The 20,044-nt window shown below is 38.3% G+C and overlaps 1 protein-coding gene across 8 annotated transcripts; it reads left to right on the forward strand.

Annotated features, from left to right (window-relative positions):
- Positions 1–4,110: 4,110 nt before the first annotated feature.
- On the forward strand, positions 4,111–16,588 carry LOC148727244 (uncharacterized). 8 transcript variants are annotated; one of them, XM_088728294.1, is made up of 5 exons: positions 4,111–4,269; positions 9,689–10,365; positions 11,163–11,810; positions 12,642–12,830; positions 16,210–16,588. In XM_088728294.1, the coding sequence occupies exons 2-5, from the start codon at positions 9,702–9,704 to the stop codon at positions 16,278–16,280; spliced, it is 1,572 nt and encodes a 523-aa protein (XP_088584420.1). In that variant the 5' UTR covers positions 4,111–4,269; positions 9,689–9,701; the 3' UTR covers positions 16,281–16,588. The 8 variants fall into 8 exon arrangements, with proteins under 8 accessions (XP_088584420.1, XP_088584424.1, XP_088584422.1 ...); XM_088728298.1 differs by having other exon boundaries at positions 11,163–11,804; XM_088728296.1 differs by having other exon boundaries at positions 11,169–11,810.
- Positions 16,589–20,044: the final 3,456 nt, after the last annotated feature.

Genomic DNA, 20,044 nt, shown 5'->3' on the forward strand with positions numbered 1-20,044 from the left:
ATTTTATCTCTTACAGCCTCTGAACAAAGATATTTTCCGGTCTCCGTTCTTCGAACAAGTGAAAGTCGATTGAACCAAGAGAAAGTATCATTCTTCAAAGGATAATAAGGTGGGCCACTTGGTTGGTTGTTGCCTATCTGGACTTTGCCCTTTGCGTGCGAAATACGTGATAAAATGCAGGTTGTTTACAGGAAATTGACACGAAATGGGGTAAAGTCCAGGTTAGCTATAAGCGAATTTTATTGGTAGAAAACGTCTAAGCACGTGAGAGTTGCGTGGAAAATTAACCGACCGTATCATTCTGTCCCTTGTGAAATATTTTTTATTGAGGTAGATTTATGTCATAAAATTTGCGTTGTTTACTGGAAAATGGCATTTCGTCTAAAATAATCAAATCCATACTGGCGATTAAAAAGTAACACGCAATTGTAACGGGAAAGTATCGTTTAAACAATATTTAATTCATGGAGGACCTTTAGAAGCAAAGAAACGGATATATGACATGGCAGTCGACGCAGAAAGTAAATGTAACTTGGTGGTCGTTTCAACCGCTGCTAAAAGACCAACCATATGGCAAAAAAAAAAAGATTATCAATCAAATATGATTTACGCAAATATCTTGCGCAAGATTTACCAGAGTCAGTAAAACTAGCCTTTCCGAAACAACACGCTATGGCGCTAAATTTGTGTTAGGCCTCCAGCTGACGGTGTATGCGTCGTAAGTGAAGGAGCGGTACACAGAACATGCATGTTTTAACTCGCTAATCGGTAGAAAAAGTTCCCTGACGACCTTTCAAATCCAGACAGATCATAGCGATAAAATCCTCACGAATGACATGAGCCAGTACACTGAATAGATGGTCTTACAACTCTTGTAGCTGTCATCTTACCTCGTTCCTTGAGCGAAATTCAAAATTGGAATCGCTGATTAACTCATATATAGCAATGAAATATCCTGAAGTTGTTCCTATCAACATCTGAAGTAATATTTGATTCAAAATTTTTCTCATGTTCCAATCAGTCTCCTTCAGAGGGAAGAATAAGCATAGTCGTACAACGATCACAACTCCACCACTTTCCCAACACGACTGATACATTTCCTTAATTCGCGAACCGCTCTCTCCGACTCAAGCGTTGATTCGCTGAAATTTGAAGACCTGTCAAACTACAAATTAGCAAGAACGCTCTGATTGGTGCGACATCGAAAAATACTACAATCTGATTGGTTTGAGATACACCAAAAAATTGGGCAAATCACATTGCGTTAAGATACACCAAAAAAAAAATGCGCCAATCAGATTGCTTAGAGCTACACCAAATTGCGCTGATCAGATTACACTACACCACAATACACCAATCTATACGCTAACATATAGTTATTTTTTTAAAAAAAAAAATAACTCAACTAGCCTTTCCGAAACAACACGCTATAGCGCTAAATTCGTGTTAGGCCTCCAGCTGACGGTGTATGCGTCGTAAGTGAAGGAGCGGTACACAAAACATGCACGTTTTAACTCGCTAATCGGTAGAAAAAGTTCCCTGACGACCTTTCAAATCCAGACAGATCATAGCGATAAAATCCTCACGGAGGACATGAGCCATTACACTGAATAGATGGTCTTACAACTCTTGTCGATGTCATCTTACCTCGTTCCTTGAGCGAAATTCAAAACTGGAATCGCTGATTAACTCATATATAGCAATGAAATATCCTGAAGTTGCTCCTATCAACATCTGAAGTAATATTTGATTCAAAATTTTTCTCATGTTCCACTCAGTCTCCTTCAGAAGGAAGAATAAGCGTAGTCGTACAACGATCACAACTCCACCACTTTCCCAACACGACTGATACATTTCCTTAATTCGCGAACCGCTCTCTCCGACTCAAGCGTTGATTCGCTGAAATTTGAAGACCTGTCAAACCACAAATTAGCAAGAACGCTCTGATTGGTGCGACATCGAAAAATACTACAATCTGATTGGTTTGTGATACACCAAAAGATTGGGCCAATCACATTGCGTTGAGATACACCAAAAAAAAGATGCGCCAATCAGATTGCTTAGAGATACACCAAATTGCGCTGATCAGATTACACCACACCACAATACACCAATCTATACGCTAACATATAGTTTTTTTTTTTTTTTTTTAAATAACTCAACAACAAAGCCTACTAGTCTAAATGCATAATTAATATATGGGGTGATATGGTACTCTTGCCAGTCAATGTTCCACGAAGAAAACTCCCTCGATTCCTGCCAAGCCACATTTCTCCAGCAGAGCATACTGTAAATTAAAAATATCGGTCGGAGCGTCACGTAACATTGCGTGATTTTCGAAACGTTACATGCAGTTGCTGCATGAAACTTTAGACATCAGATGGCCCTGTATTAATTTATGAGGGCTCCATTCACAAGCACTGTAATGTTCAACTTAAGAAGAACTTAATAAAAAGCTCTTTCGATTTAAATTTCAGTTTAAAATTTATTTGGCCAAAAGGAAAAAAAAAAAAGAAAATTAATAAACGCATGAGTCGGAGCCATTCCTGCCAGCGGTAAAATACAGGAATGGCTCCAGTCTCTAGTCGTCCACCTGAACTGAGTCTGCACTGACTAAATGAGTTTACTCAGCGGAACGAGTCAGCAGATGACTAAGTCCTCTCCGGAATACCGCTGAACTAGAGAGGTCTCCCCTTCGTTATGTAAGTAACCATTTCTTGTTTGACACATCGGAGTTTTCAGTCGCATTGATATTTCCCTGTTCCGCTTGGAGACACACGGTTAAACAATACTCACGTGCAAGGAGTTAAGATGTAACTTATTAACTTTCACAAATGCACTTTTACTATTTTTATCATCCAATCACAGGTCGGAGCCATTCCTGTATTTAGTCGATAGTTTCTTCATTCCCAAAGATTTAACGCATGCGTAGACAGAATGCCCCATTGCTCCAGTGTATGCGAGAGACATGGGTGATGCTATATCGAAGGCGCTCGTCGAGGGTAAGAGTAAACGGTAAGTTTGGTCAGCGGGGAAATTATGAAACCCGCGAATATTTGCGAAAGCCCGCGAAAGGATGACATTTAAAACTGAAAACAGTTTTTCAGTGAGACACTAAAATGCGTAATCATGGCGGCGACTATTCAATTGTCTTTAAACAAATCGGAGATTGAGTTCCTTGAGGAAAACCTTGAAAATTGTTCTGTTAAAAACCAGTACTTTTTGGGTTATTTCGATGGGAAAAGTGACGAGTTCGAGGATATGCTCGAGAGGTTTCTCCTTTTAAGTTCCACATGCTTTGTAAAGAAGGCATTGCACTCAAAGGAGTTAAATCACACGCAAGCTGCATAAAAGTGGATTTCTCAGAGACTCTCTCTAACTTCTTTGTCTGCCCTTGTTAGGAGTAATTTCATAAAATCCTCTACAATACAAAATATTAACAGCGTAAAAAACGATCCAAAATAACTCCCTTTCGGCTCACATCTACTCCTTTTTTTTTTGTCAAAGTGTCTGGAAAACTATGAATAACGGAGTCAAATCTGAACAGATGCAAAGTCTAATAATCTGATAAGTAAAAGCATATCTAAAACTATACTGAAAAGAGAAAGGTGAATGGCAAATCTAAAACCCTAATTCTAGATTTTAGTTCATTTTACAAAATCGTTGCAGATTAGTGACGTAAATTGATATTGGAGAAGATTCTTCCTAGTGTGGGACTGACTTAAGACTAGGCTAGGCTGTGTACAATTCCTGAAAATCTTGTTCGTTATTTTACGAATCATTTGATGTTTCAGTGTTGACAAGTTTTTCGTATTACATTACTAAAAAACTTGACTTAACGCTCCAAGGAGAATCTCTCTCAAACTTTACTTTTTAAGAGATGAAGCTACCGTCTAAAATTCAAACGTGAATGTTAGGTTTATTAGCGCATTGACAACCTTGTAAATTAGCTCAAACACACTGAAAACATTTGTATTAGTTTTTGTATATCTTTATACTTTGTTCAGTGCGATCTTACACATTTCGGGTTTGAACTTTTCGTTGGGAATAAGTGGTACAGCTTACATGACATATTTTATAGTTAACCGCTGTACTATAAATTTGTGAGTTCGACCCTCGACGAGCGCCTTCGATATAGCATCACCCGAGAGACATGGCGGCTGTGGAACTCGCCGTGGATGATTTGGCAAATCAAAGCTACTGAAACCGGTAGCGGGGTGAGAGAGAAGCCGAAGGATGGATTTTAGCAAGTGATTGTGGGAAAAGAAGGTAAACTTTGCTTTAAGTGTGTTATATTTGCAGGAAGTCTAGCTTAACATGGCCCGAGGGTCGGTGCGCTTTGGCTGCCAACGCAGATCTCTCCTCTGAAAGACTGATTTAGAACCAAATTGTTAGAAATCGTGGCCTAGTGTTTCGTAAAGCGCAACACTTCAAGATTTTCCCTCCTCGATTCTGTTGTAAGGTAAAGTTGTCATGGTTTTCCCTTCGTAATCCTATGACACTAGTGATAACTTAAGGCCCGACAAAGGCTGCTGGACCAATTCTCGAATAATTAATATACTCCTGATAATTTTTAAACACAAACTTTAGAAAGGCAAATGCTGTTTTTCCCCATATTTTTATGCATAAACGACGCTGTTAATAAGAAAAATAAAAAATAAATAGATATCGTGCATTGTAGGATTTGAACTCACAGCCTCTCACTTTCTTGGCTGGCTACTAGCCAATCCACTGTGCCACATTTACACATACTCAGAGAAGAAAATTTTACAATTAAACAACTGAAATGGAGGCAATACGCAGACAATTGATATCTCAGTCTGTGGACAATGGTTATTTAAGCAAAATTATCTTCCTATTTTAAATTTCTGCATCAGGAAGAACCCCTCGATAATTTTTGTTGCATGAACACTCTTGTCATTGAAAAAATGTCAAAATACAACCTTAATAAACCTAGAAAATTGTGCTGGTGCTTGTGAAAAGAATGAAAAAAAGGCATTGTAAAAACATTTCCTGGAAGTGGACCCCTTGAGCTATGAATTAATACACAAAAAGTCCAGTCCCAGCGTTTCATTAATCGTTATTCAAGTCCAGTGGCTCACAGTTACTTTGATTATGCTTATACTGCCTCCTGTTGAGGCAAAGCCATTACACTGTCCTGTTGAGTGAGCGAGTAAGTGTAATGATAGAATATAAACAACCTCTCAGCCCACAATGAGGTCTGCAGAGTTTTACCTGATATTCCTTGCTCTTGGTGTTTACATTGATGTGTAGCATGGTCATGACTACATTCTGTGGGTTCTTTCTTATTAATCCCAATATATCAGCTTTTAATGGCTATTTTTCATGAATTTGCTTGAAACAAACATTAAGAGCAAAAGTGGACATAGAGAAACAATAATTAGAGCATTTTAGCATTGAAAGCATTTTTGGCCCTTGTAACGCAAAATGGAGTCATGATTGTGCTACCCATCATTAAGGAACCAGTAAGCTCAAATGACCATCCCAAACTGCACAATATCAAATGAGAATTATTTGATCTAAAAGAAACCTCACATCAAGGAGATTGACCATAGACCACACTTCACAATAAGTTGGCCACTCCTTCTGATTGCTCTGCTAAATGCTGAAAGAACTCGACTCACAGTCCCTTGACTTATATTAACACTAGATAGAAAACTGCCCTAATTTCTTTTAACAATGTGAGATTGTGAAATGGACATCTTTCACTAATAATGTAACATCTCAATTGTAATGAAAGCAATTAATTTGACTTGGCCTCATGGAGAGCTGCACTACATTTTCTGATGGCAGTAACTTTTCTAAGAGGGAGGATTCACACTGTTGTAAGGATATAATCAATTAATTCTTTTCTTGTTTCCTTCACATTTGTAGATCGGAATTTTTATATTCAGAGCATTAGCTTACTACCCTAGAGGTGTGGACTTATGCTTGCAAATATAAACAAGACTTTGTATTACCATGAGAGTGCATTGATTTGTTGCAAAATTGCTGCAAAACATCCTCAAAATCAAAGGTTCCTTTGTTTTATCTCTTTCTGGTAGGATCTGTATATCTACAGCACTCTAAGCTGTGGTGGTCGCCATGGCGAGTGAAAAAAATATTTGGCAACTAAAATTTTGGCGAAAGTCGCCAGTTGGCGACCAACAGATTCAAAGAGAAACTTGCTTGAAAAATTATCAACAATAGGACAAATTTAGTCAATAGTACAAGCGGTGGCATCACCTGCGTTTCTCTTTTCGCCTCTCGTCGTTCAGAAACTCAACTGCGTAAAAAAATGGCAAATTGAATCGATTTGAAGGGGCAATTGGCAATGTTGCACAGTCTCAGCAGCTTTGTAATGTTGAATTAAATCGCATTTGCTACTAGACAGTCTCTTCCTTTTCTTTCTCTTTCAGTAGCAAACCTAAGTGTTAAAACGTGCCGTTTGGTGCATTAGCCCATCGTGTAATGTATCATGAAGTGTCCTCCCCTTCCGTGTTTTTTTCTCTAGGGGGAGGGGTGTGACCAAACGGCGACATTTTGAAAAATTGAGCTTAGAGCGCTGATCTGTATTTAATACTGGACAAAGGGACAGCTCATATGTAGTCCAATTTCACTAACATTTGGATTGATGGAATACTTTTCTACATCCTTCTCTTGTCTTTCACTGTATTGGAACCACTCTTCAGGAATATTTTCATTCTCTATGGTCTTTTCTCTATGGTCTTTTCTCTTTGGCTGGTGGGGTCTTGGATGGATAGGGAAATACAACCAGTCAGAAGGACAGATTACTGGTATATACAAAGTCAACTTAGCCTAAGTGCTCTCAAAGATTTGGTATTGTTATATTTCTGCAAATTCCTGTCACCTATGACAATGCCTCAGAATTACTCTACAGGAGTATTTTCATACTCTCATGTCTTGACTCTGTGACTGGTATGATCTTGAATGACCTAGAAAATATCACCAGCCAGATTCTTTGTATTTGAAATCCAATTGGCTTAATGTAAATACTCTGACACAGAGGGAAAGCTTGTTCTATTTAAGAATGATTGCTATGTTGAAGATTTATTTAATTAAGATATTCCAGGAAGCTATAAATTAAAACTTTTTGAAACAAATTTGACCTGAAACATAAAGCAAACTATAACATATATATAGACCAAATGTATTAAACTTTCATGTTGCATTCTGCATGAGCAATAGTAAGAAAATAAATCAAACTCATGGCTTGGTACTCCTGTCAGCACTTCCTGCATGGATATTGGAGATGTTCTTATTTTCTAACCATTTGTTAAATGATTCTCAGAATTGCTATTCGTATCCCTATTTTCAGCAATTTACCATTTGATAACGTAGCAAGTGAGTATGTCTGTGTTGAGTCTTCAACCTTACTTTCTTTCTCATACATACTTCTTGATGGGCCTTGCTCACCATAGAGTCTCTGTGGCTCATTGGTAGAGCATTGGAGCACAGAATCCAAAGGTCTGAGGTTCAATTTCTCATGGGGACACAGAATTTTTTTCTTTGCCCCACTCTCGTGACTAGATGAAAAAACATCTTTCTATATTTCTTTACTGAGCTCAAAACTTACCATTTTTCTTATTCTCAAATAAAAATGCTGCACCTTTTTTCCAAACAGTTTCTAATGATGTTGATGTTGATGTTGATGGATAATAAATAACTTTTAGTCGCATAGGTCTCACCAAACTGTGCAAATGGTAAATGTTATGACTGAGGGCCTCTAATGACTATCAGTTGAAGAATGTCTCCAACTTGTTTATCATTCTGTAAATAGACCTCTTTATGTGGCTGGCATGCTGGCTGATAAAGTCCATGGCCAAGGTATAGTCCAAAAAATTAATATTTGGCCAAGAGGGGAAACTTTGAGAACAAATGTGAAATTTTGAGGACAGCGTCCTTGCAAAGGATATTATCAGCCAACATATTAGCAAGCCAAAGGTGGGGTGAGGGTAATTATTTTATTACCCCACAGTTTAATTTTTGTGTCGTGAATTACAGCAATTAGTGTTAAGTTTTCTATACTTTCTGCATTTTAGGTAAGCTTTTTAATATTACACGACTAGATTCTGTGAAACAAGTCTATGTTTCTTCCATGTAAAGTATTAAGAGCCACTGACGGTAAATATTGAAAATCCACTGACAGTTGCAAAATTTTGTTGTTCATTTTAATTTTTTCTAAAGGACCCTTTTAATGAGCCTTTTTGGAAAATTATATTAAAATTTTCTACTACGCTTTTTTTTCTCTGAAAAATCGAAAAGTTCAAAATACATCTAGATCTGATGGCCATTGTTTCCCCTGTAAAGCAATGAAAAATTATGTGACTTTGGCATTTTTGTCTGCTACAATGCAATGCAATCCTGCTTTTTAATTCTGTGTGCTAGCAGATTGTCCTTTTATCTCTTGGAAAATATTAGTTTCTTGTTATATTGTTACGTTAAGTCTGAATAGTGACTCATTGAAATAAGGTATTTTGCGTCTTTTTCACAGAGGTAAAATAGAGGTCAACTTCGGTGGCCTATGAAGGGGACTGCCATATATACTTACAAATCATAATATACATCTTTAAGCTTTATCCTTGTATTTTAATTCCTCTAAGTCTGTATCTTGGCCTGCTATAAGCAGTGCATCCAGGTTTAAAAGAGTTTGGGCTACTTTGTGAAAAATGCAATGTGAACTGCTGAACAGCTGTCATGAGCCTTTTAAAGGCCTCTAAAAAAGTCTGGTGTGATATATTTACAAATCAAAATATATATCTTCTTTAAGCTTCATCCTTGTAGTGTAATTCCTCAAAGTTTCTTTCTTGGTCTGCCATAAGCAGCATGTCCAGCTTTAAAATAGTTTGGGTTAAAGTGACAAAAAATGTAATGCAATTGATGATCAATTTATTAATGTAATCTTGAGGGGTACGCTTCACTTAGTTTGACTGTAAGGGGGGGTAGATTATGATTTATAAAATTAATATACATGGCAGACCTTCATAGGCCACTGAAGTTGACTTCTATTTTATCTCTGAAAAAAAAAGACATGAAGTACTTTATCTCAACGTGTCACTATTCAGACTTAATGCAACATTATAACAAGATACTAATATTTTCCAAGAGATAAAAGGGCAATCTGCTAGCACACAAAATTAAAAAGCGGGATTGCATTGTTGTAGCATACAAAGTTGCATAATTTTTCATTGCTTTATGGGGGAGGGGACCATCTAGGCATATTTTGAACTTTGCAATTTTTTGGAGAAAAGAAGGAGGATAGAACTTTTTTATATAATTTTCAAAAAAGGCTCCTTATAAGGGTCCTGTAGAAAATTGAAAATGAACTACACAATTTTGCAACTGTTGGCAGATTCTCGATATTTACAGTCAGCAGCTCTTAAAGATGAAAAAGAGAACTCTTGAGCTAGCTTTTTCCCATTTGTTTCTTTTTCACATAAATAATCAGAAGATAATTATTTGAATTTGCTCCACATGATGTAAGTTAGCCAATGTAGTTGCACAAAATTAAATGGATGGGCTATAACATATGCTGGCTGAGGTTTCATGCATTTGCTGAATGATGAAGGATATTTTAGTATTTTGGATTGAAAGTCATCAAAGCTTTGTTACAGTTAGAGTTTTAGTAAGTTGTCTATAATAAATAGAACTATCTCTTAATTTACAGGAGAAAGGTTTTTATGGATTGTTCCACCAATCCTTCTACCAATGAAAACCAAAATTATACCAAACTTTGTAAACTTTTTGTTGGAGTTGGACGCCTGGTGTTAAGAGAGATCTTTGACAAGGTATGTCCAGAAGAAAAAATTTACAAAGCTCTGACTGATTCGAAAATAAAAGAGGAATTACAAACATTGCGAAAGAAAAGAGTCCTGAGTCACCCCCAGTGGCGCAGACTGTATCCTGTTATCAAATCTTTAGTTTCCTCAAGGGACTTTGAGACTTCACTACTGCTACTTCTTCTAGGGAAAAACATTCCTTCAGAAACAGACACCTCTTCAAAAGCTGACATCACTCGCATTAAGAACCTCCGAGACAGGCTTTACAGTCTTGCTACTAATGCTTCAGTGGACAATGAAACTTTTAGTATCTACTGGAAAGACATCAAAGACACCTTTCTGCGTATAGGAGGAGCCTGGTGTGAGGATGCTATCAATGAGATCAAAAATGATTGTATGGATGGACATCTCATTGAATACCACCAAGAATTCTTAAGAGAGTGGTTTAAGGATGATAACTGCTTCACAGACAAATCACATGAAGATGAAACAGTTAAAAAAGCAAGGAAGGAAAAGGACATGGATGGTTCCAGTGACATTTGGAGGAAAAAATCAGGTATTAAAGGTACACTATGTGCAATTTTTTTGTTGATACTGAGTCTTAAACTTGCTCTGTAGTGTCAACAGTATTTGTCAATTTTAGTAAAGGTATTTAAGGCAAAGTCTGCTCTAGAAACCAGAGGGTTCTTTTTCTTGCCATTTAAAAAAAGAGTTTGAAATTGTGACACCGACCAAACATTGTTTTGAGATTCAAAACAGTAATCTAACTTTTAGAGAGTTGTCTACAAATGTGCTGAAACCTTCTTTGGTATAACATGGCTTCTTATCTGTTTCGTAACAAAGTCTCCTTCCTTATTTCTGCATGATATGGCAATCTGTTTCAACAATGAAGGGCTACACATAAAACTTATTCTCAACCAGAATATATATTTTTTGAGGTTAAGATAGCAAACCTTCTCGGTCAAACAACAAGCTTCTATGTAGACAAATTCTGCATGGCAATGATACTTTTTGAAATTTCAAACCATGGTAAATGGTATAAATTTTTTATCTACATCTATCCTTTTTATTAGTGGAGATAAAAATCATAATTATCTTGATTCCTGTTAGGCATAGTTCGGAGTTAAAGTGAAGGAACTTTCTCCAAATTGTTTTTTTTTTGGCAAGAAGTCAATAAAGTTATCAGTCAGACTAGTGTTGTTACTCAAAACAGTTCTTAAACTGTGTTAACTAAAAATTGGCCATGCACTTCCTTGGGAATTTTTCATCTGGTATTCAGTGCACCCTCAAAATAATTTTTAATTTATTGCCTTATGTAAATGATAGAAAATGTTAACCTCATTATTTCTTTTTTGGAGATAGTAATAGACCCAGTGGTAAAAAGATCAGCATACAAAGAAATTGCGAACCCACCAGAGCTCAGTGTTACGCTTCCACAGATGAGTGATCTTCCCAAAACCTCTTCTCCTTGGTGCAATGTTGAACTCCCTGTTGATGTTCTGTTATTAACAGTGGAGGACTGTGAGTTCTTAAGCTGCTTTGCCTACCTGAAGGAACCCTTTAGGAGTTACCACGGAAGTATTGGCCATGTGTACTTTGGGTGCACGGGTGATGGTCAAGGAAAGAAAATGAAAATTGCATTGATGAGGTGCAGCAAAGGTTCTGATGTTCCTGGGGGCTCTTTATCTGCTGCAAAAGATGCCATCTTGTTACTGAAACCCAAGGCTACTTTTTCTGTTGGTGCCTTCAGTGGTGTGAAAGGAAGGGTCAAGCGAGGGGATGTTGTTGTTTCATCAATGCTGATTACAGCTAAATATAAACTCCCCCCCGCTAAATTTATGAATAATCTGGTAAGAAGCATGGCTGATGGGTGGGAGGCACCTTTGAAAAATGGGGCTTGTTACAATGCCAAAGTGCACTGCGATGGAGTGGTTCTGTGTGTCTCAGAGGCAAACAAGGACAAAAATAACCAACAACGTGAAGCAGATGCGGTTGAAATAGAAGGTGAAGGTGAGAATCACGATGGTTATAATTGATGGGCCAAAGATATTTCAGCAGTGTGTCAAATTTTCCTGACTTTTCGCATATGTAGCCTGAAGGAAGTGATTTGAAAAAGTGTTCTGGAATTGTCTCTGCTGGTCCAAGAAACTGCATACTTTATAGAATGAAGACTTTGCAACAACTTTATAATGTGTATTTTAACAGTGATTGTGTCAGACTGCAAGATATTTTTGCTGTTAATTATGATAATAATAATAGTAATAACTGTTTCCTTTTTTTACACAAGATAAGGATTAAAGCTTTGCAGTTTGTGGAGTCATGAATAAATAGGTAGATGAATAAAAAGTTGCATCAGTATTAATTGTAACATTTGGCTTAAATATCTACCTAAACGTACAAATGTAAAGTAAAAATAATTAGCAAATAGTGAACACCACAGCGTACACTTTTGAGTTATGGATGCACGCAGGGGTTGCTAAGCACGAAAGAACCCTCCTGTCACTTAAATAGAGTCACTTTGCGTTTATTCTTTCTTTTTCCAACCATTTATTTGTATCTTTTATGTTTAATATCATTGTTTTTATCTTTCATTGTCACCTGTATATACATATAACCTATTGTGTAATTAGCTTTCTCTGTTTCACGATTTGTCTAGATACTCCTTTCATTCATATTTTGACTTGATGATAACGTTATGCTAACGTCGAAACGTCACCGTTATTAAAATTTTTTTTAACTATAGTTTTTTATTGATGAATTTCCTGGTTGAATATTACAATATTTCGCCACTTGCAAAAAATTTAAAAAAGAAATATAAACAAACGTTTTTCTCTTATCTAGGTCTTTTCATAGCAGCTCATGACTTTAAAACCGAATGGGTGGTGGTCAAGGGCATCGAAGACTTTGTAGATGAAAAGCAGTCTTCAAATGAGAAGTGGAAGGAATTCGCTAGTGTGATGGCGGCATCGGTTGTATTCCACAATCTGAATGATTCAGTCATATTTCAAGATTGGCCACACTTTATCCCAGGTATTACTTTCTGCCTCAAATTGTTTTCTCTTCTTACAGGGATAGATCTGATTTAGATCTAAGTTCCCACAGAATATCCTTGTATGTATTGCAAATCAAGATGATTGATTCATTCTGTACAAAGGACGCAAATTGAAATCAAGTAAATCGTGTTCAACTCTATAACTCGTGAGCTATTGAGTGGAACATTTATGGAGAAATTCCTTCACACGCCCATGTATTATTATCCATTTAAGAATCGACAATACTCTCAGTACTTCTTTCAGGTTTTAAAATTGCAACTTATTGCGAGACACATAAATGGTGGCAATATTCTGAGGCGATGTACAAAGTTCAGAGGAAATCATCTAAATTGTATTTCTTTACTTCTTGATCGCGTGAAACAAGTCATAATGTGATTATATACTATCAAAGTCATGCAAACGTGAACAGAATCAGTTTGTCTATAAACTGAAACAATAAGGACAGTCAAGGTTACTAGAGCTTCATGTGTAAAGTTTTCCAAATACGTCCTTAGATTCCTCGTCAACTTTGCGACATACTCGCTCCTGTGGCGCCTGCTCTGGCCTTTCTCGTTTTTTGCTCGTTAACAAAAGAAGTAATGAGGGCAGCCCTTGTCGTGACTTAAAAGAGCATGAATATGAATGTAATAAAGTAATGAACAAAACTTAAGCAGTAGTGAAAATATGGCCTGAAAAAATTCTAGCCAGTAAGGGATTTGAACCATTACCACTGTGGTCATTGTGTTGGTCATTTTGTGGTGGTTTGCAACCAATCTCTAGAGACACGAGTAACAATGGTGAAAGGAACAAATGCGACGAACAAAAGGAGCCAATGAGATATCTATTGTTTACGTCCACCAACATGGCGGCAATGACGTAACGTGCAAACCACCCATAAGCACATCGCGGAGGTCGTGGGTTCGAATCCCGTACAGCCCTGAATTTTTTTAGGCCTTATTTTCACTTCTGCGTATGTATTGTTCATTCCTGCGAAGATGGTTTTCATATTCATTTGTTAAACCACAGTTCACACATATGAATTTCATATATTACAGTCTCTTTTACAAGATCACTTTTGATTTTAGCCTGCAAACAGGTTTATCACTCATAAGTGCTGTGGCACGAGCATTTCTAAGCCCGCGAGGAAGTAGAAGGCCATGATCTGCTGAAGCAAATGAACTGGCAAGAGGTTTCCAAAATATCTGGCACCTATAATTAGTGCATGACTTCTTGCAAGCCTCTCGCTAGCTGGCGTTGCTTAAGGCTTCAACGTTATTCCCGGGCGTAGAACGCTCATACTGAAACGTTTTTTTTTTTTTTCTTTTTTTTTCTTTTTTGGTGTGATATCACACCAAAAAAAAATAAAAAGCGTTTCAGTAGTATTATTATTATTATTATTATTATTATTATTATTATTATTATTATGTCAAATTGGTTTCTACGCTGTGCGACTTTCTTTGATCCCGCGATCACGATGGACAATTCTACCAAATTTGGCCAAACAAAAGCGATTAACAAGAGGTCTACAACGCGAAAATTTCCATCTTTTATGCGTACACCACTTTTCATACCACTCAGTAAAAAGGTATCACTATTTTTAATCACGCGCGTTGTCGTCGTGGGGATGAATGCCGAGCACTAGTATGTCTTTGTACAGATACTTCGCACGCAACTAGTTCTAACGGTTCTCTTGCAAGATAAAGAGAAAAATGGCAAACTTTAACCCGTGTGTACTTGGATGTATCCGAATATTACTCGTACGTAGCTATATGTTCTCGTATGTGTCCGTATATCACTCCTATGTATGTCCGCGTATTTATTATTTAACTGTGCTTCGTTGATTACCAATGACGCCCAAAACGAGTACAAATATCTCGCGATATTTGTACTCCCAGAGAACCGGGCAGACAGGTTTTCTTGCATCGTTCAAGCGACGGATTGGATTGAAGTTACGAAAAAAAATGGCAGACAATTTAAATTATTTTTCTAACGACGATGAGTCGGAATGGCTGGCGAATGTTGATCTAAGTTAATTAGATAAATCGAACGAAGAAAAGAAGTTAGATGACAACGGAATTCCATCATTTGAAGAAAATAGAAACAGCAGCACGACATATCACGACATTGGAACGTACATATCGCACATATATCCAAAAAAACTGCCTCCAACTTTGGCATCTTGAAGAGAAGCAAGCAGATCTTTTGTTCCTTTTGAAACGCTCTTATACATCTATAATGCTTTTGTTCAACCTCTTCGATTACCGTAGTGTCGTAAGGGGGAATCGCAATGAATCTCTTTCCATTAAACTACAAAAACTACAGAATCGCGCTGCGCGTATTTTGACCTCTTCTTCATATGATGCCAGTGCGGATGATCTCTTTGTTAGACTAGGCTGGCAAAAACTTAATCCTCAACGAGAATTAAATACAGCCACTATGGTCCATAAATCTCTTAATGGTCTCGCCCTTGATTATTTGAAATCAATGTTTACCGATGGGAGTGCAGTATCTACCTATTCTCTTAGGAATTGTGAGGACGAACTAGCTGTTCCACTCCCCCACACCGATTTTCTAAAAAACAGTTAAAGCCATAGTGGTGCGGTGATGTGGAACAGCATACCTACCAATCTGCGGCAAGCACAAGCTCCTGCTAGTTTTAAATCCGGCGTCAGGGGTTTCCGTTTTAATAATAAATAAGACATTAATCATACGACATTCATGGAAAGCGGACACTTCGTTATTTATTTCTGATTCCGGGCAAGTTATCTCCTCAGTTTATTATACTCCTTGATAAAATATTGTTTGCACACATCACTCGTGCAGTGAAGTCTCGGGTTTCTTCCTACACTTCTATCATGCTCAAGCCACTTCCTGCGTGTTTTACAACAGAACAGCACAGGCAACGCTTCTTTATCTGTTAAATTAAACCTCTGGCTAAGTGAATTGTGAAAAATACTTCACGGTGTACAAGTGATAACGAAAAAGGTATGCAGTCGTTAATGATCCATACGAAAGACGCCTTTATAGACCACTTTCATAAATGGCTGCTGGATTAATATTCTTTTGTTTAAATTTAAATTTGCCTAGGTGGCCTCGTTCTCCAGTACAAAATTCAAAAGAATACATTATCTCAAGCGAGGCCACCCAGGCAAATTTAAATTTAAACAAAAGAATATTAATCCGGCAGCCATTTATGAAAGTGGTCTATGAGCGTTTGCTATCAATCAGAATAAGATCAAGAGCTAAAGCTCTTGTGAATTACCTTGTCCTCAATACAGCGAAACAGCGTAGAGTAGAGAGTTTTTAAAAAAAATACCTAAACGACTTTTCCACGTGTTCAGATTATTTATCAAATATTTTCCTATTTTATCTTTCAGCCGAAAGTGCCTCTACAGTATCAACAGCCTCTGACCATAAACGGGGAGAGTCAAATTGTACAATTATCTAAGTCATTTACTCCTAAAGGACCCTTTCAGTCGTGCTTTCATCGGCTTTCCTAGAAAGAATGTGTGCTCATTTTCTGTGAGCCAAAAATTAGCAAACATTTCGTAATTTCCAATGGACGCTCACCCTGTTTGACAAAAATAACTGAAACAGTACCGAATAATATCATCTATGGGTGTGTTCACATTCATTTTCAGGGATAGTTGAATGTATCAAAGTAAATGCGAATGATGTTACTGTGTATATGGTAGAAGTACAAATTAGTAATGTTGTATTTAACTTGAGATAGAGAAATAAACATTTCACACTTTTTTTTGCGATGTTTTTGTACGAAAATAAGGCCGCAGGCCTCGAACAAGCAGCCGATGTTACCATGGCAACAAGAGTGCTGAACAACAACAACATATATTTAAACACGATAAAAATTAAAGCGGAGGTGATGTGGTCGTGAAGCTGAAGCATTTTTTAAAAGGCTTTTCAGCTTAATTTAAAATGTCAAATATCTGAAATGCAGTAAATGGTTTGAACCCGGGGGTAACATGTTCTCGGCAACGAGAACTATCTGAGCCGACCAAGGATAACATCAGAAGCAGAATTGCCTCCACTATACAATCAACGTCACTACATGACAGCAACTTGACTAAAGACGAACAACGCGCACTGAAACGACTGAGAAACGACGAGAACATAGTTATCCTACCAGCCGACAAAGGACGAGTTACTGTTGTTATGGACAAAACTGACTATCACGACAAAATGGACGCACTAGTTAACGACAAACGAACCTACGAAGAACTCAAACGTGACCCAACTCCTGCCCTTCAACGTAAACTCAACAGTAAACTACTGACACTCAAGAAAACGAACGCCTTTGACAACCAACGGTACTATCGACTGAGGTGCTCGGTACCACAGCCACCGAAACTCTACGGTTTGCCGAAACTACACAAACCTGGTTTCCCGATGCGACCTATTGTTTCTTTCTGTGGCTCTCCCACATACCAACTATCCAAGTACCTGACGACAATACTACAACCGCTAACCGACAAATCCAGACATAAACTACAATCCACTGAAGACTTCATTAACGCTACCAAGACTGTTCAGATACCTGACGACTACAAACTAGTGTCATTTGATGTGAAATCACTGTTCACAAGTATTCCACTTCAATTAGCATTACAATGCACTGAGACTGCAATCCGACAATCTACCGACCCACTACCGCTACCGACAGACGACATCATGGACTTGCTAAACATTTGCCTAACGTCTACTTACTTTCAGTACAACGGTAAACACTACAAACAGTTACACGGCACTGCCATGGGGTCTCCAGTTTCTGTTGTTATAGCAGAAATTGTGATGCAGAACATCGAGGAACGCGCCCTTTCGACTTGCCGACAAACGATACCGCTTTGGTTACGTTACGTTGACGACACATTCACCGCCGTTCGACACGACGAAATTGACGCATTCCACAACCACCTTAACGAACAAAACACTGACATACAGTTTACCAGAGAAGTCGAAGAAAATGGCAAACTTCCTTTTCTAGACTGCCTGGTAAGCCACAACGACAACTCATTACGAACGACAGTTTACAGGAAACCGACACACACCGACAGATTACTAGACGAGTCATCCTACAACCCTACATCACACAAAGCCACAACTATCAGAACTCTAACACGACGCGCACAACTAGTATGTGACTCGACAGACAGCTTATCCGACGAGAACAAATACCTTCACCGTGTTTTTACGAAGAACAACTACAACAACGACTTCATCCGACGAAACACTCACCGACCCACTACCACTACCGAAACAAACGACACCGCAACCCCTACGACTACAGCAACCATACCGTACATAAAAGGTATGTCTGAAAACATCTCGCGCATCTTACTACCCTTCAATATCCGCGTCGCCCACAAACCTATCACCACACTACGTCAGTTACTAACCAACGTTAAAGACAAAGACGAACCGAGGAACAGACAGGGAACGATTTATAAGATCAATTGTTCCGACTGCCAAGCCTCCTACATCGGTGAGACTGGCAGAAACCTCACAACAAGACTGACTGAACACAGACGGGCGACGAGGAAAGGTGATGTCAGCAATCACATTGCTGAACACCATCGACTTACCAACCACAACATTGACTGGGACTCTGCGCAATGCCTAACCTACAGCACTGACTATTTTCAACGACTGACTCTGGAAAGCTGGTTTACTAACTTAGAACAGACCCCTCTAAACAGATGTCAACAACTACCCGCCCCATACAAACGACTCATTCACGACATAAACATCACAAACGACCGAAAAAGAACAACCTAGCTTTACCGACAGACCGAAACAGACCAATCACGAACGACTTACGTCACTTGAGTCTTACAGCCAATAACATCACGGCAAAACCAACCGATCATTTCACACGAACTGGAATAAGAACATTCTACTGACAACAATCACTCACTTGACTCTGATGATGACTTCCGCACAGGTTGTCGAAACGTCAGTCACTGCCACCGACAACAGTCCTTCTCAGGACTACACTCACCCGGACGATCACACTACACCTTCACAAATATCTGAAAGTTAGTTTTCCAAAAATACCCTTAAAAAATGCTGTATACATCTAAATTTAAAAAGGACATTTACGTGTATCCCCGCTGAGTGCCTAGCGGCTTGCAAAATTTGAAGGGAGGTTAAAAATTTTCCCAAGATGTTTGATTTTTAGACTCGTTCCTGATGATCACCTCGACACATCGTGGAAAGAAGTAAAGGCTTGCAAACAAACAAATTTAAAGTACTTTATCGATACTTTGGTACTTTATTGGCCCTACATCTTGTACAGCAGCAACGAAGATCGAGGCCGCAGGAAACACCATACCCCAGAAGCGACCTGGTACTGGGTCCTACAATCTCAGCGCTCACTCTAACCCCAGTACGATGTCGCCCACATCGACAGAGCTGAATAACGTATGCGCATGCACCAGGTTTTGCCGCGGAAAACGAATTTTTGAGCAGTTTGCAGGGTTGGTTTCCTATTCTGTTGCTTCGAGGCGTCGTTTTCCTTGCCGCTTTTCTTTTACAGAACAACCCCCAAGAGCTTGGTACATCCCCTAAAAATTTTCGAAAATTAATTATCTCCTTAAAACCTCTGGAAATAGGAGAATGCCTTAGACGAAAACAAAGTTCCTCGGTTTGAAACACAGGGTGCCCACAAAAGCGGGGCGTCTGGTCGTCTGTTCGAAATATAAAGAAATGTTTGGGAGAATATTGAAGAGTTGTAAAATCGTAAACTTAGATCGAGAAATGTCTATGTTAAGGCTCAAAATAAACGTAAACCTACCTCAGTTGCTGTGTATTGTCGTTTCTGTGGTTCTAAATGGCGAATTTGAGCGATTTGATATATTTTGCTTTGACTGTTATTTTACTGTATAAGAAAGAGAAAAGCTTGTACCAGTAACACTTGAGCCCGCGTTGATGACCGCATACCCTCTGACGTGGCTGTCGCTCATCGGGCTGTGGCAAGTTTAGCATTGGTCTTGTTTCAACTATTCTTGAAAGACCTACTCGACGTCTCTAGGCGGTTGATCCTTGCCAAGGTAAACTCACCCATGCACTATAAACTTTCAGCTTGATTCCTATATCTACTAGCGGGGAATTTGTTTCTTAAAAGCTGAATTGTTAATCCCCGTGGCTTAGTGCTAGAGCTTTTGTTCGGTCATGATGAAGACATGTTCGTTATCG

This window comes from Stylophora pistillata, chromosome 7, assembly GCF_964205215.1.
Source record: "Stylophora pistillata chromosome 7, jaStyPist1.2, whole genome shotgun sequence".
In the NCBI taxonomy this organism is placed as follows: Eukaryota; Metazoa; Cnidaria; class Anthozoa; order Scleractinia; family Pocilloporidae; genus Stylophora; species Stylophora pistillata.

Coding starts and splice junctions, on each gene's coding strand:
- LOC148727244 (XM_088728294.1), top strand. CDS start 9,702: ATGGATTGTTCCACCAATCCTTCTACCAATGAAAACCAAAATTATACC. Junction 11,811..12,641: donor GGTTGAAATAGAAGGTGAAG/GTGAGAATCACG, acceptor TCTCTTATCTAG/GTCTTTTCATAGCAGCTCAT. Junction 12,831..16,209: donor TTGGCCACACTTTATCCCAG/GTATTACTTTCT, acceptor TTTATCTTTCAG/CCGAAAGTGCCTCTACAGTA.